The 24,939-nt window shown below is 40.8% G+C and overlaps 1 protein-coding gene across 15 annotated transcripts in view; it reads left to right on the top strand.

Annotated features, from left to right (window-relative positions):
* The first annotated feature begins 1,461 nt into the window (after positions 1-1,461).
* The window catches only part of Bcas3 (BCAS3 microtubule associated cell migration factor), a 583,853-nt gene continuing 560,375 nt past the window's right edge, over positions 1,462-24,939 (top strand). For 3 of the 15 annotated variants that reach the window (XM_021248681.2, XM_013067653.3, XM_087191872.1), the window contains exons 1-5: positions 1,848-2,049; positions 3,359-3,446; positions 7,900-7,954; positions 14,764-14,839; positions 19,428-19,534. In XM_021248681.2, coding sequence (XP_021104340.1) covers positions 3,364-3,446; positions 7,900-7,954; positions 14,764-14,839; positions 19,428-19,534 — 321 coding nt within the window. In that variant the 5' untranslated portion in view covers positions 1,848-2,049; positions 3,359-3,363. Of the gene's footprint in view, positions 1,578-1,844; positions 2,050-2,620; positions 2,710-3,358; positions 3,447-7,899; positions 7,955-14,763; positions 14,840-19,427; positions 19,535-24,939 lie in introns of those variants that run through there. The other 12 variants (XM_013067651.3, XM_087191875.1, XM_087191876.1 and 9 more) reach the window with 9 other exon arrangements.

Raw genomic sequence — 24,939 nt, 5'->3', positions numbered from 1 at the left:
CTTAATCTCCAGTATCGCAAAAAACAAAAACAAAACCACATTTGAGACAACAAATTAGTCAGTGATGGACAGCAACACAAGTCAAAGGAATTTAGAATACTGAAAAGACAGCTGGGCGTGTTGGCGCATGCCTGTAATCCCAGCACTTGGGAGACTGAGGCAGGAGGATCTTTAGGAGTTTGAGGCCAGCCGGGTCTACATAGTGAGTTCAGAGTCAGTTTGAACTACAAAAGGGAGACCCTGCCTCAAACAAACAAACAAACAAACAAACAGAGCTCTTATCCAAATATATAAAAAACTCAACATAGAATACTGAAAAGATTCCTTCTTCAGTGAGTTTAATGTAGGAAGGCCAGTTTTTACTCTAGTGGTGCTAGTTACTCAAACCAGGGCTCACGCATGCTTAAGATGCACTCTGCCACCGATCTATAGACTCAGAGTAGAAAAAATGGAACTTGTTCTCTTTTCTTTCTTTCTAGTTTTTATTCATTCATTTATTTTTATTTTATTTTGGTACCAGGGATTGAACTCGGGTCCTTGTGCTTCTGCAGCAGGTGGTGAAACCACTGAGCTAAATCCCCGGCTCGTTTGTATATTTATTTTTGTGTACTGAGGCTATACCAGGAATTTTCTTCCATTCTTAGCCCCTTTATTTATTTTTTTATTTTGAAACAGGATTTTGCTAAATTTCCCAGGCTGGTCTTGAATTTGCAATCCTTCTGCCTCAACCTCAAGAGTAAATGGGATTAAAGACATGCACCACCAACATTCCATATCTTTTGTTAGCTAAAATTCAAAACGTTAGTCTGATAAACGGCACACTATGAATATTCTATTTAATCGGTGCCAACTGATTGAGTGCCTAAAGCGAAGGGGTGATATTTTGGGCTAGTTATTTGTGTGTGAAGCAAAGGGTTGTTTGGCTATAGTTACTTGTACGTGTACTCTCTCAATCTCTATATCTATAATACTTCTATATATAGCTCCATCCCGAGGGCGTATTTTCGGGGAGGTATTTTTTTCTACTAAACGTCCCTCTTCCTTTGTGCTAAGACCTTATGAGTAGTGCTGTATCGGCCAATTCTTTACAAAAGCCATTACTATTAATAAGCTACATCTTCGTGGAATTATCGTTAGCATTACATTCGCTAATACATACGAGGTACTAAAGTAAACGAAAGACCGCTGATCGTTCAATAAATCAATTGATTTATTGTATAAATGTAATCGAGGAAATGACAATGGTGAGATCTTGATTAAGATAAGGGAGATGGAAAACTGAGGTAAGGAGTCAGGCGCCGTTCTCCAAAGGGGCTCAATTGACAAGATTACCTCCGCGCCTCTTAGGTCACCACCTGCTCTGCTCCGGGCTGACCACGGGCTGGCCCGCCAGGCTCCGGAAGGTAAACACCGCGGGGGGCGTGGCCAAAGGCGGGCTCGGGATGAGCGAGTGGCCAGAGCCAAGTGATTGGCAGCTGCCATGTCCACGTGCTTTGGGCTTCGAACCAGCTGTCGCGAGAATTCGATGTAAACAGACCGAGTCTCCCCGTCCTCTGGTCCAAATCTGAGACGCTTGGGTGAGGAGCCTCGGGCGTGTTGCTTTTTTTTTTTTTGGTATCGGGGATCGAACTCAGGTCTTTGCGCTTGCGCAGGAGGCGACGAAACCACTGAGCTAAATCCCTGGCCCTCGTGTTGCTTTTTTTTTGGGAAAAAAAAAAAGCCACGAAGGTTTTGTCTGCACATAAAATAGACTTATTCGTAATTCTCCATTTGACACAGCAGCTTCAACCGAATTTACATACTGTTGTGTTTACCCTCCAGCCCCAGCGGATTGGGTAAATCCAGGAGGCGGGTCCGCCTCTTTTCTACTTGCTGGTTGGCGAAGCTGACCTCCAAGGGCGGTGCCCGGCCCCGGACAGTTCGCTTTTGGGATTGGCCGGCGGGGTGGTTCCGCTGAGGCGTGGTAGGAAGTGGTAGCCGTCAATCACGAGGGAGACTCCAAACAGTGAGCCCTGAGCTGAAGAACAGCGTTTACCGGCGGACCGGCCGGTGAGAGGACTGGCGGGTCTTTAGCTTTGGGGAGCCTTAGAGGAGGCGAGGGGCAGGCAGCGAGAGGGGACAGGGCTTGGCTGGCAGTAGTTCGACGGGGTAGAGATGTCGAGATGGCGGGGGAGGGGAGAAGGGCAGGGGGCCAGAGGGCGGCCGGGGTCAGCGGTGGCTCCGCGTTGGAGACCGAGTGGGCAATGTTGTGGCAGCGTCTTTCAGGGACGCGAGGTCTGAGGAGTTGCTGAGGGTTGCCCTCAGGTGACAGAACCCTTAGACAGGGCTGCGTAGACTGATTCGGGAGAGAAAGGGTGGAATGGAAATGAGAGGGCTCGGGGGGCTGGAGGTGAAGGGTACCCCTTAAGGGGTAGCTGGGCTAGTTGGGCAAAAGGTGTTTTGGTTGTAGAAAGTGGGGCTCATCAGCTTGGGAGTTTTAATACAAGGTGATAGGGTGCTCCCTATTTAGAAGTGATGCTTTCAGGTTCTTTCAGGGTTAGATCCGGGCTGTGGGCTTTCATGAGTCCTGTGGAGATCTTTAATATTGCTGTTGGACCTCTTTTAACCTTCCCCAGGTAGTCTCTGTGCTCTTCTCAGTGATTCAGAGGCTCCTTCAGGGCTCAGGATTTAGGGATGGGATTGGAAAGGATAAGGGGCTTCGCACACCTTGTAAGTTTCTATTACATACTTGTGTAGCCTGATTAAGTTATAATAGCCAGAGATTACAAATATAGTTTAATTGTGGCCATGCAGTTTTATTTGTAGATTCTCAAAAGGTTTTATAAGCTAGAGTGATATCATGTCACTATTCCATTGGTCTTGAAATATTCTACCATATGTAATGTAACTATCTCAGCAGAAATTTAAGTAAAATTTTAAAATTTGGCTCACAAAGGCTTTTGCACGTTTATTTTTCTGATCCCGTGTTACACTTGCCTGTTATGATCTTGTTCTCTTTCTAGTTTTTGTTAGAACAAAAGAGTCTAGCAAGTCTTAACTGGTTTTGTGGTTCCAAGGTTTAGATAAAAAACTCTCATGATAATTTGAAAAAAATTTTTTTTGGGAGATAGAGTTTTGCTTTGTAGTTCAGTTTGGCCACGAATGTACTGTGGAGTGGCCTTGAATTTGCAGTGATCCTCCTGCCTCAGACTCCTGAGTGCTGGGATTACAGGTGTGCACCACCATGCCCAGCAGATAATTTGGAATTTAAAAAATCTACTTCTTTTGTTGCTTTTCTAGTGTAATAGAAATTTCTGGGAATCTTTCCTCAAAGGATCTCCATTGAGTAACCATTTCTGTGTTTTTGTTCTGGAAACAGGTTTTATGAGTGAAGCTATGGCTACAGATTCTCCTAGAAGACCCAGTCGATGTACTGGTGGAGTTGTGGTTCGCCCTCAGGCTGTCACGTAAGCATGTTTCAGATAAGCCCAGTAGCTGATGCAATCATTACTTAGAAAAATAAGTAACATTCACATTTTCTTTTTGAATATGCTTAGTTTATAAAAATTTAATTTTGGGGGCCTGGGGATTTAGCTTAGTGGTTCTGCTGCCTGCCTCGAAAGCGCAAGGTCCTGAGTTTGATCCCCGGTACCAAAAAATTAATTTTGGGTTTACAGGTTGAATATCTTTGTCAAGGCCAAATAAAAGGAACAATTGGAGAGCTTATGGCTTGTGTTTAGATGTCTCCCCTTGCTGGGCATGGTGGCACACACCTGTAATCCCAGCACTTGTGAGGCTGAGGCAGGAGGATTGCTGCGAGTTCAAGGCCAGCCTGGGATACATAGGGAGACCCTGTTTCAATAAAACAAAAAGACCCCCCCCCCCGCCCCGCCAAAAACCCTCATGTGGTCTTAGGTCTTAGGTGGTGAGTTTTTAGAGGTGGCTGAATCTAGAGTATGTGATTGATTCATGGTGCAGTGCTAGAGCTGAGGGCACTGCGATTAAGGGTGTGAGTGTATCTGCTATAAGTAGTCTGAATAAGATAAAAGGGAGAGAAAGATGCTGTTAAGGTCTCTCTTGTTGCTTTTGCTACCTTGTGGGCACCACGAACTGTTTCTGCTTTGAGATGCCCCTCTGTCATGTGCCACTCTACCTTGGAGCCCGCAGATTATGGACTGAAACCTCTACAAACTGAGTTAAATAAAACTTCCCCTCTTTAACTTTGGGTGTTGGGTATTTTGTCTCAGCAATGAGAGAAAAGTAACAAAGACAATTAGGTTGATGTATTCATATATTTAAAAGTAACTGAAGAACACTGTCAAATCTTGAAGAGCAGTATTTCTTTCAAACTCCAGGTTTTAGAAATTAGTGGATCTGCCTACAGTGGTAGCACACGTGTATAATCTTAGCACTCTAGGAGGCTGAAGCAACAGGATCACAAGTTCCAGCCCAGCCTGGGCAATTTAGCAACTTAGAGAAACTGTATATATATATACACACACACACACACATATACATGGGTTGAAGATGTAGTTAGTGCAAAGGCCCTGGGTTCAATCTCTAGTTCCCCCAAGGCAAGAAAATTAGTGGTATGATACATCCAGTTAGTTTGTCAGGATCAGTATTTTAAAAAATGAAATGTAGGGTACTTTCCCAGTGTGCTCAAGGCCCTGGGTTTGATGTGCAGCACTACAAGCACTACCGTATATGGTCAGAAAATACAGGTAGTTCAGTTAACATTGTTTTGTGATATGCACAAAGTTATGCACAAAGTTATACTCGTGTATATGTATGATCACTAGATTATGATTTAAAATGTATACCACACTCTAGGTTTTAGTCAGAATTTTTTTTTTTTTTGTACTGAGGATTGAACCCACTGAGCTCCATTCCCAGCCTTAAATTGCCCAGGCTGGGCTGGAATTTATAATCCTCCCGCCTTAGCCTTCTAAAGTGGTGGGATTAAAGGCATGTGCCACCATGCCTGCTTTATATTTTAGGCATTCTTTGACAAAGGATATTTATATTTTGTAGGAGTTTATAATCCAACATGGCTTAAAGAAATATATGCTTGAAATTAGTGTAAGTTTTTTATTTTTTGAAACAAGTTCTCACAATTCAGGCTGACTTTGAACTCACTATGTAGTTTAGGCTGCCCTCAAATTTTCAGTGATCCTCCTGCCTCAGCCTCCCAAGTGCTGGGATTGCAGGCATGTACCACCACACCAGGCTAGTGTAATCAGTAAGAAAAAAAGATGCCAGCAAAATAGCATGAGAATTTAGGGGGAGTATTTTAGTAGTGGGATCAAAATGTTTTAAGGTAACTCTAGGATAAGTAGTATTTGGGCTCTTAGAATCAAAGGCACATTTTAGGCAAAGGGAATACAGTGAGCAAATATAGGAAAGCTAAGGTATTTTTTTTCTTTTTTTGGTACCGGGGATCGAACTCGAGTCCTTCTGCTTGCAAGGCTGGTGGCGAAACCACTGAGCTAAATCCCCGGCCCTCATTCAGTGTTCTTTTAACAAATAATGCTTGAGCATTTACTACATGCCTAAGTACTGGCCAACAGGTTCTGGAGATAAAAGGCATGTATGAGAAATGGATTCTTTCCTATATTAAAGCTTATATTCTAGTGGGGGGAAATAGTAAATACACAAGTAAATGAATAGTTACAGGATGTCATCTGTGCCCAGTGTCATGGTGGAGAATGATGGATGATTATGGATAAGGTTGTCAGGAATGTTCTCTCAGAGAAGCAATAGCTAAGCTGGAAGTACGACTTTTTTTTTTTTTTGAAACAGGGTCTCATACGTAGTTCAGGCTGGCCCTGAACTCACTATGAAGCCCTACTGTGATCCTCCTGCCTCAGCCTCTTACAGGTGTACACCACCAGACCCAACTAAGATATTACTTTGAAAGAAAGTGTATGGGAAGGTATTGAGCAGAAAGCATGGTGTAAAGGTCTTGATTCAAAGAGAAACTTGTATTCTAGGAATTGAGGTTGTGTAAAGGTGAAGCAGACTAAGTTAGAATGGCAAAAAAAATGGAAGTCAGGTTCTAATCTCTCTCTCTTCTCCCTTCTTTTTTTGTTGCTGTTTGTTGAACCCAGGGGTTCACACATGCTAAAACATGTGTTCTGCCAAAGTTATCCCTAGTTCCTACACTACTCTTTTTTTTTTTTTTTTTTTTTTTTGCAGTAATGGGGATCAAACTCAGGATCTTGCACTTGAGAGGCAGGTGCAGTGCCACTGAGCTAAATCCCCAGCCCTGTTGTTTGTTTTTATGCTTAACCAAATGTTATCAGTCTCAAAAGCATATTGCTAAGACATATTGTTTGTTCTAAGATTTAGAACAACATTATTTGCTTTTTTTTCTTTTTCTTTTTTTTTTGAGACAGGGTCTTACTGTGTAGTTCTGGCTGGTCTTAAAACTCACTATGTAGCTCAGGGTGGCCTCCAATTCATGACGATCCTCCTGCCTCAGCCTTCTGAGTGCTGGGATTATTGGCATTGTTTTCTAAAAGTATAATTTTTTCTCATCTTCCGTAAAATAAATTTAGTATGTTACATGTATTTTTGCTCACTGAGTTACATCTTTAGCCCTTTTATTTTTTATTTTGAGATAGTCTTCCTAAATTGCCCAATCTAGGCTAGAATTTGTGATCCTTCTGCCTGACCCTTGCAGAGTGCTGGGATTAAAGGTATGTGCCATCATGCCCAGCTGATTTAGTGTTTTGTTTTTTCTTTTCTTTTTTTTTTTTGGGTACCGGGGATGGAACTCAGGACCTTGTGCTTGCAAGGCAGGTGCTGGAACCACAGCTAAATCCCGAGCCCGATTTAGTGTTTTGAAGAAATTGTTACTCGATGACATCCATATACTTCCCATGTAAAATATTTCCCCTAGTTCCAACCCATGGGCATGCTACATCCTCTGTCTGATCTATGTCTAGCTACTGCAGTACTGAAGATTAAACCCATGGGCCATTTACCATTGAGCTATATCCCCCACCCATTTTTTTTTTTTTTTTTTTTTTGAGACAGGTTCCATGCTACCCAGGCTGGCCTGGAAGTTATACTCTTCCTGAATCACCTCCCAAGCAGCTGGAATTACAGATGTGTGCCGCCACATTTAAAATATCTCCAGAGGTGGACATGTTGTCACATGACTATGATCTCAGGACTTGGGAGGCTGAGGCAGGAGGATGGCAAGTTTGTGGCCCACTAGGGCTACATAGCGAGTTTAAGACCAACCTGGACTACATAGGAAGACTGTCTCACAATCTGTATCAATATTTATGTGTCTCAGTAGTAGAGCTCTTGACTACCATATGTGAGACCCTGAGTTCAATTTCCAGTACTGAAAAAAAAATCAAAACCAAAAACTTCACTTAGTGTCCTTGACAATGTTAACTTTCCTCGCTTTTATAAAGTTTAATGTTTTTCTGTGCTTTGTGTGTGCCAAAAGTTCTGTAAGGACTTTTAAAATTTTTGTTGTAGTACTTGCTCCTGCAGCAAAAATACAGACTGATTTTGCAATATACAGGTCAGGGACTCAGTTCACAACCAGTTTAAAGAGAAAGCTACTAAATATAGGATCATTAGCCACAGTTTTTCTTGCTCCAGTAGGGTGTTCTACTAGTCTGGCTCAAGAGTAAGGTGCTGCCTTAGCTAGGTCTACTGTATTCATGCTTTCGCATATGAGGTGGATGTTACCTCTAGCAAATTAGGAAAACATGATTTTTTAAAATAAATAATATTTTAATATGCTAAAACTTAGAAAGTGGGCAGGCAGAATTATCAGGTGATAAGATTTGCCTTTTTTCTTGTTTTTATATGAATGACTTTGTTAGGGCTCATCAGTAGAGCTTTCCCACGTCATAAGCTGTGATGACAAATTTTATCCATTTTACCCTTTTCCAGAGAGCAGTCCTACATGGAAAGTGTTGTGACTTTTCTGCAGGATGTTGTGCCACAGGTAAGTGACGATGTGTGATTGCAAAAATAGTAGTTTTAACTCTGGCCAGGGAAGTGTTCTGTTTCCAGAACTTCACATTAGTGTGAGCAACTTCAGAAAGTCTTTCGATGTTTTAGCATCCTGAGCATGGGTAGGGTGGAACTATGTTTGTTACTGTATAGATGGGCCACAGTTTTGTGATGACAGTGGTGTGAGTATGACTGCTTAGGACTTGCTCTTCTAATAGGAATGAAAGCGAGTCGCTAGATGAGAGTTGGGATGTGGGACTCTAGCTGGATTCTGTCTCCAAAATCTTTATTTGTTTTGGTCCAAGTTAAGAGACATCTAGGGGTAAGGTATAGCTTTTTCTGAAATTTAACATAAGTTATCATTTAGCATATTTTTGAAAATAATAATTAACAATGTCTACACTTCTCTCCCAGAGAGTCTGATACAGTGATAGTCAATGTAATATCTAGTAACTTATATTTATAGTACAAGTGTCAGGTGATTATTATTTTCTCCTTGTGATGTCAATCTTCTGACTGCTATGGTGGTTTTTCAGTTTTTTGGGGGTTTTTTTTAGAGATGAGGTCTCACTATATAGTTCAGGCTGGCCTTGACCTCATGGGGATCCTCCTGTCTCAGCCTTCCCATTGCTGGGATTACAGGCGTGCACCACCATGCCCTTGCCATGTGTTTTTAACTGTCTGCTCTAAAAGGACACTTATAAATCCAGTACTGCAGGTTTTTTTTCTTCAGTACTAGGATTTGAACCCAGGGCCTTCACACTGAGCCATATCCCCAGGCTTTTAAAATTTATTATTTTTTTATTAAGTTGCCCAGGGTAGGCTGTGACTTGCAGTCCTCTTGCCTCAGCCTCCCAGAGTTCTGGGATTACAGGAATGCGCTGCCTTGCCAGGCCAGTACTTTAGTATTTTTTTTTTTTGGTACCAGGGATCGAACTTGGGACCTTGCGCTTGCAAGGCAGGCGCTGGAACCACTGAGCTAAATCCCCAGCCCCAGTACTTTAGTGTTGTGAGAGGATCCTAGAAAATAAAATTTTAGTTGTATTGAACAAAATGTATTCCTGAGGTAAGGGAAAGTACTAAGGAATGTTGTGTTATTATGTTTTATTATTCCTTCATTATATTCAGCCAGTGAAGAAAATAGGCCACAGCAACAAGGTCTGCGGCACATGTAAGGAAAGAGAAATGCTCCCCTTTCTCAGGCAGTTGGCTGACAAATCAAATTGCTCGGAGCAATCACAGATTATTAATAGCAACAAATGAGTGTTACCCACATAGCAAACTGAATATTTAATTGGTAAGGGGATGCAGAGAAAGAAATGAAGTTCTCAGAGACGCCTGAAGTAGCATTAACTGAAATGGAGAGAAAGGTTGGATATTTGATTTTGAAGGAAACTGGCTGGCTGGATGTAGTAGGCAGTGGGATTCTGTGGCAAAGAGCGTTAGGCGGGGAGAGGGATGGGGGCTGAAACGCATTGTTGTTCTGTTAAGCAGGGGCACTGCCCTGAGGCTACACTTCCAAGGAAGTCTTATTTTACATTTTAAAAATTTACCCTGGGAGAGCCTCTTTATCAAATTTTTGCAAAGATACTTTTTGTGTGACTAGGAACCATGGGTAGCAAGCAGTTGTTATTGGCTGGAGGAGAAGACTGTGGTCAGAAGCTTGAGGTGAACAGTTGGAGAGTTCAGGAGTGGGGCAGACTATCAGGCTGAGTAATTTCTGTTACATGGAGAATAGAGTGGCTGCTAAAACTGACAGGGTAAAAACATTGCAAATTAAAGATTAATTTCTATGGAGATAATACATTAGAGGGGAGGTAATAGGTTAATCTATGTACTGGCCATGAAGATTGGATCAGAGTAGAAACTATGGAAGTAAAATTGTGGGCATGGATCTAAGAAGTAGAGTATTTATTCAACAAATTTATATTGTTTGTCCCTTCTATGCAAGTCATTATTTTAGTTACTGTAGAAAGGCAAAGTTGAGGCATGAAACCTTTGCTTGAGGACTCACTGTGGGTCTGGCTCTGAGCTAGGTTGAGGAGCTACTTAGTGCCCTGCCCTGCCCTGCCCTGCCCTGCCCTGCCCTGCCCTGCCCTGCCCTGCCTTGCTTTCCCTTTCCCTTTCTCCCCTCCCCTCCCCCTCCCCTCTGTTCCCCTCTCCCCTCCCCCTCCCCTCTCTCTTCTCTTTCCCTCCCCTTCCCGCTCTCCCCTGTATTCCCCTCTCCCCTCTTTTCTGTGGTACTGGGGACTGAATCCAGAGCCTTTGCACTGACTCACATCCCCAATTTTTTTTTTTTTTTTTGAGACAGGGTCTTGCTAAGTTGCCCAGTCTGTGTTCAGACTCTTGATCCTCCAGTTTCAGGTTCCCTCAGTGCCACTCAGGAGGCTGAAGCGGGAAGATCTTGAGCTGAAAGCTGGGCCAGTTCAAGGCCTGGGCAACTTAAAAAACAAAAAGGGCTGAGGATGTAGGTTTGATTTTTCAGACACACAGATACACACACACACGCATGCACACACACACACACACACACACACACACACACACCCCAACCTTGATAAATTGAATGGAAATGTGATAAGGACAAAAGGAAGGAGGGAGGGGGGGGAGAGAGAGAGAGAGAGAGAGAGAGAGAGAGAGAGAGAGAGAGAGAGAGAGAGAGAGAGAGAAGAAAAATAATAATTTTGTGTGGCAATATAGGGAACTCCTTAAAGACAGCAAATGAGGCCTAGGGGTGTAGCTCAGTGGTAGAGCATTGCCTACCATATGGGAAGCCTAGGGTTGAGCCCCCATACTGGGAGAAAAAAATCAAGCAAAAGCAGGGTGGGCACTGAGTAACGTGGTGCCACACAGAGTGAATCTAAACGTACGCAAATGGAGGTCATAAGGAGCTGAGAGGCTCAGTGGTGAGATCTGTGAGATCTCTTGCCTCTGTGCAGACCTGCTGGATGGCAGTCAAGAAGCAGCTGGCAAATGCCTCAGTCATCTCCACAGAATTTCCTCAAAAATTGTTAATAAAAACACCATTTGGCTGGGGATTTAGTCAGTGGTTCCGTCACCTGCCTCAGCCTTCATTCTTCAAATGAAACATTTGAAAAAGTTACTGCTTTGTCAGGTTAGAGAGAAACCTGATGAAGGAACAAAGGCAGTTACCCTAAGTGCATTGCAGTAGCTTAGGTTGAACATTGGTGGAAAAATCTGGAATCCAAGTAAGGTGTGGGGTTTAAGTAATAGTAATTCACCAGTTATGATAATGTAAGAGTCAGTTAGGGCCGGGGATATAGCTCAGTGGTGCCAGGCCTGCCTGACAAGTGCAAGGTCCTGAGTTTCATTCCTGATACTGGGAAAAAAAAAGTTGATTAGATAACTAACATTAAGGTATTATTAATTACATGTAACATAATATAAATACATACATAAAACATAAACATATACCAGATGAGGAGTGTAAGAACACTGTGCTATATTTGATAATTAAAATTATTCTAAAATAAGTTTATTTCTTAAAAAATTTTTTTTTGCAGTGCTTGGTATTAAAACCAGGGCCTCAGAAACGGCAGACAAGTGCTCTACCTCTTAGCTATAGCTCCAGCCCTCAAATAAGTTTATTAACATTTGCTTATTTATTGTATTTTGTTTATTGAGACAAGGTCTCACCATATAGTTCAGGCTGGCCTTGAACTCACTATGGAGCCATGGCTGGCCTGCCTCAGCCTCCTGACTGCTGGGATTACAGGCATGTGCCACTACCTTGACTGAGATTAATTTTTAAAAATGAGTTTTTGAGAATGAAAAGAGCAAGACTTAGGAAGGTGAGGATGAAGTGAGGATGAAGATAAAGTCAGTCACTTGGCTCCAGTGTACAGGTTTTCCTTGTCTACAAAGAAATTAACTGCTGTATACACATCTCACTTGCTTTTATCTTTTGGTGCTGAGGATTACACCCATGCTCTGCACCTGAGCTATATCCTTGGCCTCTTGTTTAAAAAATACAGTTGAAATCCTATGGATGTATAAAATATTTTGGATAGTAAACCCAATATTGAGGTAAGCGTGTCTTAGTGTTTTTTTTTTTTTTTTGGTACTGAGGTTTGAACTTGGGACCTTGCACTTGTGAGGCAGGCAGCAGAACCACTGTCTTAGCAGTATTTTTGATCTTCAGTAATTAGTGTGGTACAGTGTGGTTACGTAAATTGGCCTGAAAATTTATAGCCGGTTGTACTATAAATTATATGAGATTACTGGGTGTGGTGGCACACGCCTTTAATCCTAGCATTCAGGAGGCTGAGGCAGGAGGATCACTGTGAGTTCTGGGGTACATAGTGCCAGGGCAGCCTGAACTACATAGTGAGACCCTGTCTGAAACTGCACCTCCCCAAAGTTATATCCAACAGCAGTTTAAAAAAATTGATTTTGTTTTATTTTTTGCAGTATTGGCTGTTGATTCCAAGACCTTTGCAATGAGCCATCTCCCCAGCCTTTATTTTTTAATTTTGAGGCAGGGTCTCACTGAGTTTTCCAATCTGGGCTGCAACTTGTGATCTTCCTGCATCTGTCTCCTGTCGTCCTGGGGTTACAGGCCTATGCCACCATGCCAGCTTGTTTTGGATACCATTTATAATAAATACTATGCATCAAACTGAATGCCACTTTATAATTGCAAAGAAGTTGCAGCTGGGGCGGGGGTTTTAGCTCAGGGTTCCTTAGCTCAGGGTTCCAGCGCCTGCCTCGAAAACGCAAGGACCGGAGTTCAATCCCCGGTACCAAAAAAAAAAAAACAGTTGTTGCAGCTGTTTTGTTGGTATTCTAATTGGTTTTAAATATAATATATATATTCTTTTGTTTGTTTGTTTTGCTATGTTGCTCACACTGGCTTTGAACCTCTGGGCTTGAGTAATCCTTCTGCCTTAGCCTACCAGGTAGCTGTGGCCACAGCTATGAGCCAGTGATCCTGGCTCTATACAATCTTTTAAATTTTTTAAATTAAAAAAAGCACTTAATGGAAAGATGACTCCTTTTTGAATACTGAGGGCTACTGCAGCCCTTAATACTTATCTGTGTGGCTCTTGTAGGCTTGTAGGAAGCCAAATACCATATTACAACAGTAATAATCTTGAGAAGTGTAGGTAATGTATAATTGCCTGATTAGAAACACCTAGGAACTAAATAGGTTAAGTTATCAATTTTGCTTTTTTTTTTTAAAGCCTTATTTGTTTACTAATGCAGGTGGTAATTTAATTTTTTGGTATGCCTTTTAAATTTTATTTGTGCTTTATAGTGGATTTTGATCATTGTATTTTGGGTTTCTGCAGTTTTTACTTTTCCATTTAGTTTATTGGTACATTTTAGGTATACAGTACAGTTACATTCATCATTGGGATCTTGTACCTTTACATGATGTATCTTGGTTCTTATTTTTTCCCCATTCCCCTTCTCTCCCTTCACCCCCTCCACCCTTCCCTATTTACAAAGACTTTGTTTCCATGTTTTTTCTTTTCTCATATTTTTTCTTTTCTCTTCTTTCCTTTCCCCTTCCCCTCCCACTTCACCTGTTCCTTTAAACATTTTCTCCCTATTTCACAATATCAATTATACATTTGAATTCTTCTTTATACTTTTAGTTTTTTACACCAGAGAAACTATTTGGTATTTACACATGTGTCCTATTTATTTCACTTAAGAGTATGGCCTCTATGTGCATCCACTTAGCTATAAATATCTCTAGTTTTTCATTCTTTATGGCTAAGTAGTACTCCATTTTATAAAACAACCCACATCTTCTTTATCCAGTCTCCTGTTGATGGGCAATTAGGCTGTTTCCAAGATTTACCTATTAGAAACTGTGCTGCTATAAAAATGGGTGCGCATATATCACTGTAGTATGATTCTTTTAATTCTTTTAATAATTTGGAGAAGATACCCAGCAGGGGAATAGCTGGGTCAAATGGGACTTCCAATCCTAATTCTTTGAGGTATCTCCATACTGATTTCCATAGTGGTTGCACCAGTCTGCACTCCTACCACCAATGAAGAAGGATTCCTTTCTCCCCACAGCCCCACCAGCATTTGTTATTGGTTGATTTCATGATAGCAGCCATTCATTCTGGGGTTAGGTGGAATCTCAGCATTGTTTTCATCTGCATCTCTCAAACAACCAGTGATGTTGAACATTTTTTCATATGTTTATTTGCTGCTTTTACTTCTTTGAGAAATGTCTGTTCATTTCAGATGCCCAGTTTTGAATTGGGTCTTTATATTTGGGGGGGTCTGATTTTTTTGAGCTCTTTATATATTCTGGATAGTAGACCTTTGTCTGAGGAACAGCTGGTAAAATTTTTTTCCCACATTGTAGGTTGTCTCTTAGCTCTGTTGGTGGTTTCGCTTGCAGTGCAGAACCTTTTTAATAAGATGAGATCACAGTTGTTGATTCTTACTGCTCCTTCCCATGCTACTGAGGATTTGTTCATAAAGTTCTTTCCTATGCCAGTGTCTTCAAGAGTTCTACCTAGCTTGTCTTCCAGCAAGTTTAGTGTTTCTGTTTTAGTGTGTTTATTTAGATCTTTAATCCACTTCAATTTTTGTTTAGTCTGCAGTTTTTTTATAGTTTAAAAACTTTTTAAACCAAAGCAGTCAGATTCTAGATAAACATTCTTTGGGAGAAATAATGTTCTAAAGTGTGCTATTTACCAAGATTTGGGGTCAGTGAAGTTGGAGAGGCATAGAATTGGCTTCACTTTGTTTTGAGCCAGTAATAATGGAGATGTAAAATATTTTATTCAAACATTTCTGTTTATTATGCAGGCTTACAGTGGATCACCTCTAACCGAAGAAAAGGAGAAAATTGTTTGGGTCAGATTTGAAAATGCAGATTTAAATGGTATGCTTTTAACATTTTGAACATGTGAAATAAATGTTATTTTTAATTTTCAAAATAAATTCATTTTTCATGAAAAGGTAATGTAACAGAAATTTCTTTAGAATTAATACTGTACGGGTTTGAAAGTAAGTATAATAGTGTGTAGTCTTAAACTTTAAGCTCTAGTGAGTTAAAATTTTATCCCCCCCCCCCCTTTTCGTGTAGCACTGGGGATTGAACTCAGGGCTTTCACACTAAGCTGTGTCTCTAGGCCTTTTATGTATTTATGTATTTTAAAATTTTGAGACAGTCTTGCTAAATTGTTAGGTTGCCCAGGCTGTGCTGGAACTTGAGATCCTCTTGCCTCAGCCTCCCACAGTGCTGGGATTACAGGTGTGTTCCACTTTGCTGGGCTACAACAATTTAAAGATTTTATTTGGCTTTATTTTGAATACTAATGTAAGATAATACTTCATTCCATAAAGTAGGACAAATACTCCTATGAGCTTAGCAGAGGAGCTTGACTTTATAGGCAAAAAAAGACCTAAAGAAAGAACAAGCAACAACAAAAAAATTGATTGTTTTAAAATTACTTTCCTTGTTAAGTGGGAATAGGGAAACAGAGTAATAGAAAAACAATTGAGGGCAGGGAATTTAGCTCAGTGGTGCCAGTGGCTGCCTCGAAAATGCAAGGTCCTGAGTTTAATCCTTGGTACCAAAAAAAAAGAAAGAAAAGCAATTGAGCCAGGAAGCTGAGCCAGGAGTATTGCTGCAAGTTCAAGGCCAGCCTGGATTACATAAATTCAAGTCTTTGAGAGTCTGTCTCAAAAAAAAAAAGGAAAAGAAAAGAAAAAGAAGAACAGTTGATTGGAGTTACAATTGGTTAACATTAGGTTACGTTAGGTTACATTTTTGTTGATAAGAATTAAATCAGGAGAACTTTATTAAGATGTCCATTGGAAACTGGCCTGTTTGGGAAATTTGTCTGTCACTTCCCCTGCTTTCTGAGAAGATCAGATGACAATTTTGTTTCGGTATTGTGAAACTTTTTACGAGTGATACCACTTTGGTTTATAGTCTGATATGTTGGGGTGTAGTGTAGGACCTTAGTCCAAAATAATGACTGCCTGTAATTTTTATTTAGTGATAACTATCTAATGGTTGCTCTTAATTTACTTTATAAAATTTCCTTCCTGGGAATACATGTTTGATGCTTGATTTGTGGAGGATTTTCTTTTTCTTTTTTTTTTTTTTTGTGGTGCTGGGGATTGAACCCAAGGCCTTTGTGCTTAGCTATATCCCCAGGCCTTTTTTTTTTTTTGGTACCGGAGATTGAACTCAGGACCTTGCAGTTATGAGGCAGGAGGCGGAATCACTGAGCTAAATCCCCAGCCCCTTTTTTTGTTTTTTTAAAAATTTTGCTAAATTGCCCAATAAATAAATAAATGTGTTCTGGATAAACCAACACATAAAGATGGTGAAAATGATTTTGAAAAGCATGGATCAGAAGTTAAAAATAAACTATGCCAGGTGTGGTCATGCCTACGTGTGCTCCTAGCACTTGTGAGACTGAGGCAGAGGGATCCCAAGTTAATACCTGCTTGGGAAGTTTAGTGAGAGCCCATCTCAAAAACAGAATGGAAGGGCCGGGGATATAGCCCAGTGCAGAGGCCCTGCATCCAATCCCTAGTACTGCATAAACAAAGAACAAATTGTCTTTTTTTTTTTATTAGTACATGTTTGCAGTACATAACGATTGGATTCATTGTGAGGAGATGGTACATGCACATAATATATCTTAATTCTTTTTTAAAAATCTCCTCCCAAAAGATAATTTCAGAAGTGCAAAATGTGGCTAGGGCTGTAGCTTAGTGATAGAGTGCTTGGTTCCCATGCATGAGGCCATGAATTCAATTCCTAGCACCAAAATAATTAAAATGAACAGAGCACTTTGACTGTGTATGGAGTTTGGCATGAGGAGTGGATGCAGGAGCCATTCAGGCTTTTGGAGTTGATGTGGCTGGCATGGGGTGGTGGTGTAAGACCTGCGAAGAAAGCTGTTCATGAAGACAGAGATTGGTAATGATGCACTGTCCTGGTGGAGGAGGAACATGTTCCCTGGCACTGTGGATGGCATAGATAATGATGCAGCTCACAAAATAAGGAACTCTGCAGGAGCATCCAGTTTAAGGAGGAAATCATGTTGGAGTGGAATTTGAGCTCGTGAGCCATTTAAAACCTGTGTTGAAGAAGTCACCAGCAGACCCTAAAGTAATGGGTGGGAGGAGATATATGGTGATGAGAAGAGAGTTTACCAATTAGTTGTGAATAACTCCAGCATCAGGAGCGGAGGGTATAGCTCAGTGGTAGAGCGCTTGCCTGGCATGCATAAAGCCCTGAGTTCAGATCTGCCACACTGCAAAGCAACAACATTTTGAAGCTAGGTAGGAAAGAAAGGAGCTAGCAGAGAAAATGAGGGGAGGAGTGACTAGAGAGATCGGATAACAGGAGGGGCTTAGCCCTGGAAAATCAAGGGAAAGCATTTTAAGGAAGGAATGGTGTGCTTCGGTTGTAGCTGCTAAGTAATCTAATAAGATGTGCTTGAAAAATATCAGTTGGGTTTGATAACTTGGAGATTATTGGTGACCAGAGTAAAAGTCACTTGGGAGGAGGGCTGCAAGTAGAAACCATTATAAAATGGCTTTGAGGTGAATGTGAGATGAAAAATGACACGACAGTACAAACCACTCAAGAAACTTGGCTGCTGGAAAGAGAGAAGAGGAGGAGGAGGATATGGACTGTTTTGATTTATCAAGTTTAAAAACATGTATTGTGCAAGAATATATGGTAAATTACGGGTTGGGGATTTAGCTCAGTGGTTCCGCCACCTGCCCCGTGAGAGCAAGGACCCAAGTTCGATCCCCAGTGCCAAAAAAAAAAAAAAAAAAAAAAAAAAAGAATATATGGTAAATTACATAAAACGAAAGTATAGATCAGCGAATGAGGTTTTATAAATCAGATGCCTATATAATTATCACCTAAAAAATAGAAGATTGCTACCTAGTTGCTTCTGAATTTTATGTAAGTAGACTTACTCAGTATGGCTGGGCATGGTGGTGCAAGCCTGGAATCCCTCTGTTTGGGAGACTGGAAGGATTGTGAGTTTGAGGCCAGCCTGGTTGACAGTGAGATCCTGTCTAAAAATAAAAAGATTTAATATAGTAGTTTTTTGTGTCTGGCTTTTTATTATGTCTGTCAAATTCATTTGTGTTATAATGTATAGTAGTAATTCACTTTTTCTGTGTTGAATAGTGTTTCATTGTGTCAGTGTACCATATTGTTTGGCCATTCTCCTGTTGGTGGACATTTGGGTTATTTGTATCTTTGGCTGTTCACAGATAATTCCGCTATAAATATTTTTGTGCCTATCTCTTGGTGTATATGTGCCCAGATTTCTAATGAGTGTATACCTGGAGTGGAACTATTTGGTCAAAATGTATGTGCATCTTTAACCAGAATACATATTACTAAACCTTTTTTTTTCTGTTTGGTTTTTGGATTTTTGAGACAGAATCTCCTCATATATTCCAAGCATGCATTCCAGGCTGGCTTTGAATTTGAGATCCTCCTGCCTTAGCCTGCAGCGCAAGGACTGTAGTCTTGTGCCACCACACCTGGCCCTAAATTGTTTTCTAAAGTGCTCCTGTTGATTTACATTCAGCAGTGAATAAGCTGCTGCTGCTGCTCTTCTTCCTTCTCCTCTTCCTCCTCCTTCCTTTTGTTTTTGCCACTGAGGATTGAACCCCTGGTCTTCACACTGAGCTGCATCCCCAGCCCTTTTTATTTTTTAGTTTGAGACAAGGTCTAAGTCACTGAGTTGCCCAGGCTGGTCTTGAATTTTCTGTCCTCCTGACTCAGCTTTCCATAGTGCTGAGTAGTTACAAGCATGTACTACCATGCTCAGCTGAATAAACAGCTTCTGAGGCACATGTGTCAGTGGTTTTAATTAGCACTTCTTTGATTACAAGTGATGTTAAGGTGTGTTTCCTGTTTATCCTTTGACTATCTTTCTTAATGAAGGTCTTCTATGTGTGTCTTCCCTATTTTTCTAATAACTTGATGTCTTTCTCATATTGATATTTGTTTATTTAGTGGTACCAGGCCTCATATATGCTTGGCAAGAGCACTAGCACTGAGCTACATCTCAAGCCTCTGTTGTGGGAGTGATGAGCTACATCCCCTGCCCTTTTTATTTTGAGATAGTGTCCTACTAAATTGCCCAGGCTGGCCTTGAATTTGGAATTACAGGCATGGCCTACCATGTCTTAACTGTGGGATTTTTTTCCCCTCCCTGGTGGTACTAGGGATTGAACCCGAGGGTCTTTGAACTAAAGTACATCCCCAGCCCTTTTAAAAATATTTTATTTTGAGATAGCTTCTCATTAAGTCGCTAAATTGCCCAGGCTAGGCTTGAATTTATGATCTTCCTGCCTCAGCCTCCCAAGTAGATGGGACTATAGACATGTACCATCATGCCTGGCAGCACAGTTGTTTTCTTGATTGATGCTGTGTTTTACATTTTTCTCTTTGTTATTTAATTCTAACATAGATACATCAAGAAATCTGGAATTTCATGAAATACATAGCACTGGGAATGAACCACCATTGTTGGTTATGATTGGCTACAGTGATGGAATGCAGGTCTGGAGCATCCCTGTAAGTATAAATGTGATCGAACCCCCAAAATACTTCCAGCATGGCAGCTTGTGTGAAGCCTGGAGATGCTTCCACACGGCTGTGGTCCCGTCTACTCATTTTACCAGCAGTTCCTAAGAGACTGCTATTGTACAACACAGTGCAAGGCACGGGGAAGGAGCGGCAAGTGACAAAGCAAAGGTACTCTCACTGGGTAGAAAGTGGGTCAGAAATTGTGCAGATCACATACCCCTGAGGAACTGGCCCCTTGCTCCTTGATCTTCGGTTCTTTGTGCCTTGATGAAAGATTTCAAGCCAGACATTTATGGTAGGTGCCCATGCAGAACTATAGGTAGACTTCATTGTAAAGCAGATGAAGAGTTATGCCTTCAAGTGAGAAGATGGGCAGTGAGTTTGGATACCTTTTTTGTTTACAAGAGTGACTCCTGGGCCGCCAGGAGTGGTGGCACATGCCTGTAGTCAGCACTTGGGAGGCTGAGGCAGAAGGATTGCCTTGTGTTCAAGGCCAACCTAGTCTACATAGTGAGACCCTGTCTTAAAAAACAAAAAAAAAAGAAGCGTTATTCCTGGGGTTAAGAGAACTATGGTCATTTTGATGCTTACAGATATTTTTCTTAGAGGTCATTTTGGAATGTTAATGTCTCAAAAATATCTTTCTTGTTTTTTTCAGATGGTCAGGGTTCTGTCAGGGGCTTTATTCTTTATTTTTTTTCTTTATTTGTTTGGAAGCCTTAATCTTTTTTTTTTTTTTTTAATTTTTTTGGGACAAGGTTTCCCTGTGTACTTCTGGCTGGCCTTGGACTCACTGTGTAGCCCACTCTGGCCTTAAATTTGCCTCAACCTCTTGAGTGTGAGGATTACAGGCATGTGCCACCATGCCCGGCCTGGGGGCCTTAAAATTTAGGAAGGAAGTTTACAGAATAAAAAGTGCTAATCTAAATCAAATCTTAGCCCAAGGAGGGAGAATCTTTAAATAATGTTCCCTTTTCTGATACCAGTGGGCATCAGCTCTGGCACACAGGGATTGGAAGGCGCACAATACCCTTGTGCTCTGTGACGTCACTTTGGGTCTGAGGCCTAACAAGTGATTATAAATGTGTTACATGCCGAGGTCTCTGTTTTCTCCTTAACTCTGCTATTTTGGATTCTCCTTTGTTCCTCAGGCTTGCTATTGGCTAACTGCCTGCCTGCCAATATCTCCTAAGTAATGATTGTTTTTTTCCCCAGTTTATAGAAGAGCAAAGTGAGGCATATGGAAAGTTTTTGTTTTATTATGATTTTTGAGACAAGGTCTCAGTATGTGATATAGCCCAGGCTGATTTAGAATTTGTAATCCTCCTGGTTAGTACCACTATGCCTTGTTTACCATTATGCTTGCTTAGAGGTTTTTCTTTTTACATTAACAACCATTAACATAATACAGTATTGATTTTTATTTTTTTGAGACAGGGTCTCACTACATAGTTCAAGTTGTCCTTGAACTCACTATGTAGCCCAGGCTGGCCTCAAATTTAAGCAATCCTTCTGCCTTAGCCTCCTGAGTGTTGCAGGTACAGGAGTGCGCCACTGCACCTAGCATGATTTTAAATCAGTTAAAAAAGTTCTCATGATACAAAGTTAAGAGGTACAGAAAAGTAAAGAAACTCCCTTCCACCCTTGTTCTTCACTTGCCCTGTCTTGAGGCAAGCAAGATTTCTAGGTTATGTATTTTTAGAGCCATATTTTATGTAAATAAAAACATGTAAAAATATATTTCTTTCATCCTTGTTCTAAACCTTGCTGTTTTTACATTATAATGTCATAATTCAGAGAAGTGCTTCATTGACTTTTTTCCCCCTTTTTCCCTGGTACTGGGATTTGAACTCAGGGCATTCATGTTACATTCATGTTACATCCCTGACTTTACCCCCACCTCCCCCTTTTCTGGTAAATGTTTGAGTTGGGTTCTTAATAAGTTATCTAGACTGGCCTTGAATTTGTGATTCTTCTGCTTCAGTCTCCTAGAGTGCTGAAATTACAGTTACGTGCCATCACATCCTGCTTCATTGACTTTTTTTTGGTACCTGGGATCGAACTCAGGTCCTCACGCTTTGGAGGCAGGTGGTGGAAACACTGAACTAAATCCCCGGCTCCTTCATTGACTTCTATAGCTGTGTAATCATTGGATTTATCTGGTGACTAGTTCTCTATTGCTGAAAACACTTTGTTTTTAAAATTATTTATTATTTATTTGTGGGGTACTGGGGGTTGAACCCATGGTTGCTCTACCTCCAAATTAAATCCTCAGCCCTTTCTTTTGCCTTTCCTTGGGGTTTTTCAAGGCTCTGCAGTGCTATCTGTTATTGAAGTATGGTCACAGGCAGAGACAGGATTTAAGATCTCGCTGTGGTTTTTTTATTAACCTACAAAGATAAATGTTCTTTTTTGAGGTTGGGATTAGAGGAAAAGATTTTGTAAATGTAAAATTTTCATTTTCTTTTTCTGGAGGAAAGAGGTTGAGACAGTGTCTTGCTTTGTAGCTCAGGCTGGCCTTGAACTCACTGAGTAGTCCAAGCTGGCCTTGAATTCAGTGGTGTTCCTCCTGCCTCAACCTTTTGAGTGTGGGGGTTCATTTTCTTTCATTTTTTAGGGAGAGCAGGGTCTTGTTCTAATTTTCTTCTAGAGACAGTGATTTGCTTCATCTGTTGTTTGCTGGCAGAATTGAAGGCAAAGAGGAAGCTATAGCTTTAACAAGAAGGTTGCACCATGGGACTGGGGCGTTTACTGGATTGAGCACATTCCTTTGGTGGCACTCAGGAGGCTTTAACTGCCCACTTGTTCTGGTTATAAGTAGAGGTATTACTATTAATAGTTTTAGAGTTATATTGAATTTATCTCTGAGTAATTTAAAGGCCTTTATTTCACCTTGCACCTTGATGGTATTATTTATTTAGAGACGGTCTCACTATGTAGCCCAGGCTGGTCTTGAACCTGCAGTCTTCCTGCCTCGGCTTCCTGTGTAGCTGGGGTTTCAGGCATGGGTCCCCTATGCCCGGTGGTATACAACTGTTAGGTGTAAATTTTCTGACTTTTGATAAGTACGCATACCTGGATAACCCAGTCGCTGAGGAGACATTGGACTTGAGCGTCACTCAGAAGAACTTTCCCAGTTAATTTTGCTTCCGCCTTGTCCAGAAGCACCCACTGTCCCCATGGGTGTTTCTGCCATTGCAGAGGAGTTTCACCCATTCTAGAAATTGCTACATCTTCGTATACAGTGTGTTCTCTTGTTTTGCAAGGCTTTTCTGCTCAGCGTAATGTTTCTGAGAATCATCCATGATGCTCGTTCTTTTAATTGCTATAGTTCTTCAGTGTATGAGTATGTTTCTCTTACTGATTTCTGTCCTTTGGCTACTATGAATATAACTTCGGTGTGGAAGTCTTTTTGTAAACGTATGCATTACTTCCTTTTAGATAAATATCTATAAGTGGAATTGGTGATTTATGGGGTTGGAATGCAGTTAGTCTTTTTAAAAAAATTAATTTTGGGGGCTGGGGATTTAGCTCAGTGTTCCGTAGCCTGCCTTGCAAGTGCAAGGTCCTGAGTTTGATCCCCGGTACCAAAAAAAAAATTAATTGTTTATTGGTACATTTTAGATACATATGATGATCACATTCATCATATAGAATTTGTACCTGTACATGGTATATCTTGATTCTTTTTTCTTTTCCCATTCTCCTCCACTGCCTTCAACCCCTCTTCCCCTCCTTATTTTCAAAGCTTTGTTTCTATTTTTCCTTATCCTCTTGTTTTTTTCTTTCCCCTTCCTTCCACTCCCCCTACCTCTTCCCCAGTTCCCGTTCCTACTTGTGCATTTTTTTCCAATTTCACAATATCTATTATACATTTTGGTCCTTATTTACACTTTAAGTTTCTCACACCAGAGAAACAATGTGATATTTAAACATGTGTGTTCAATTTATTTTGCTTAAGAATATGGTCTCAAGGTGCACCCATTTACCTAGAAATGTCTCAAGTTTATCCTTCTTTATGGCTGAGTAGTACTCCACTGCATTAAAAAAGCCCACTTCTTTATCATGCATCGGTTGATGGGCATTTGGGCTATTTCCAAGATTTAGGTATTATAAACTGTGCCTTCATAAACATGGGTGTGCATATATCACCGTGGTATGATGCTTTTTTTTTTTGGTACTGGGGATCAAACTCGGGACCTTGTGCTTGGGAGGCAGGCAGTGGAACCACTGAGCTAAATCCCCGGTCCCTGGTATGATGCTTTTAATTCTTTTGGGAAGATACCAAGAAGGGGAATAACTGGCTTAAATGGAACCTCTAGTTTTAGTTTTTTGAGGAATCTCCACACTGATTTCTACAATGATTGCAGTGGTCTGCACTCCTGCCAACAGGGGAGAAAATTCATTCGATAGTTGGATACAAAGTCAACACTAAAAAATCAATAGCATTCCTGTACACGAATAACTAACTGAGAGAGAAATTAGGGAAACCACACATTTCACAATGGTATCAAAATATGAAATACTTAGGAATCGATCTAACAAGGGAAGTAAAAGACCTTTACATTGACAACTACAGTACTCTTGAAAATGGAGATCAAAGAGGATATCAGAAAATGAAAAGATATCACTTGCTCTTGGGTAGGAAGAATCAACATAGTGAAAATGGCCATACTTTGAAAATTGTTACACAAATTTAATGCAATCCTGATCAAAATACCAATAGGATATCTCACAGAATTACAGAAAACAATCGTAAAATTCATTTGGAACCAGAAGAGACCTAGAATAGCAAAAACAATTCTGGGCAACAAAGGCAAGGCAGGCGGCATCATAAACCCTGACTTGAAATTATACTACAAAGCTACTATGATTAAAACAAATAAACAAAACCAGCATGGTACTGGCAAAAACACTGACTGGAGGATCAGTGCAACAGCTTAGAAGTTGCAGAAACAACTCCAGACACACTCAGCCACCTTGTCTTTGACAAAGGGGTCAAACACCTCTGAAGAAAGATAGCCTCTTTAATAAATTTTGCTGGAAAAACTGACTTTCCACATGCCAAAGACTAAAACTAGACCCATTTCTCCCACTATGTACTAAACTAAAATCAAAATGGATCAAAGATCTAAATATTAAAACAATCTGCAGAATGATAGGTAAAACTCTTGAAGACATAGGTGTAGGCAAAGACTTTATGAATAAAACCTCAATTGCACGGGAAGTTTTTTTTGTTTTGTACCGGGGGATCGAACTCCGGACTTTGTGCTTGTGCGGCAGGCACCGGAACCACTGAGCTAAATCCTGGGCCCCAATGAGTTTGAGTTTTAAAACGAGCAGTTACTGATTGCAACAAAGATAAGTACAGAACTGTGAGTATTCTTTTGGAA

The sequence above is a fragment of the Heterocephalus glaber genome, unplaced genomic scaffold (assembly GCF_053883595.1).
Source record: "Heterocephalus glaber isolate CG9 unplaced genomic scaffold, H.glaber_assembly_v1.0 deba00001564, whole genome shotgun sequence".
Lineage (NCBI taxonomy): Eukaryota > Metazoa > Chordata > Mammalia > Rodentia > Bathyergidae > Heterocephalus > Heterocephalus glaber.
The sequence above is the reverse complement of the archived record's forward strand: the minus strand, read 5'-3'. Positions and strand labels throughout refer to the sequence as shown.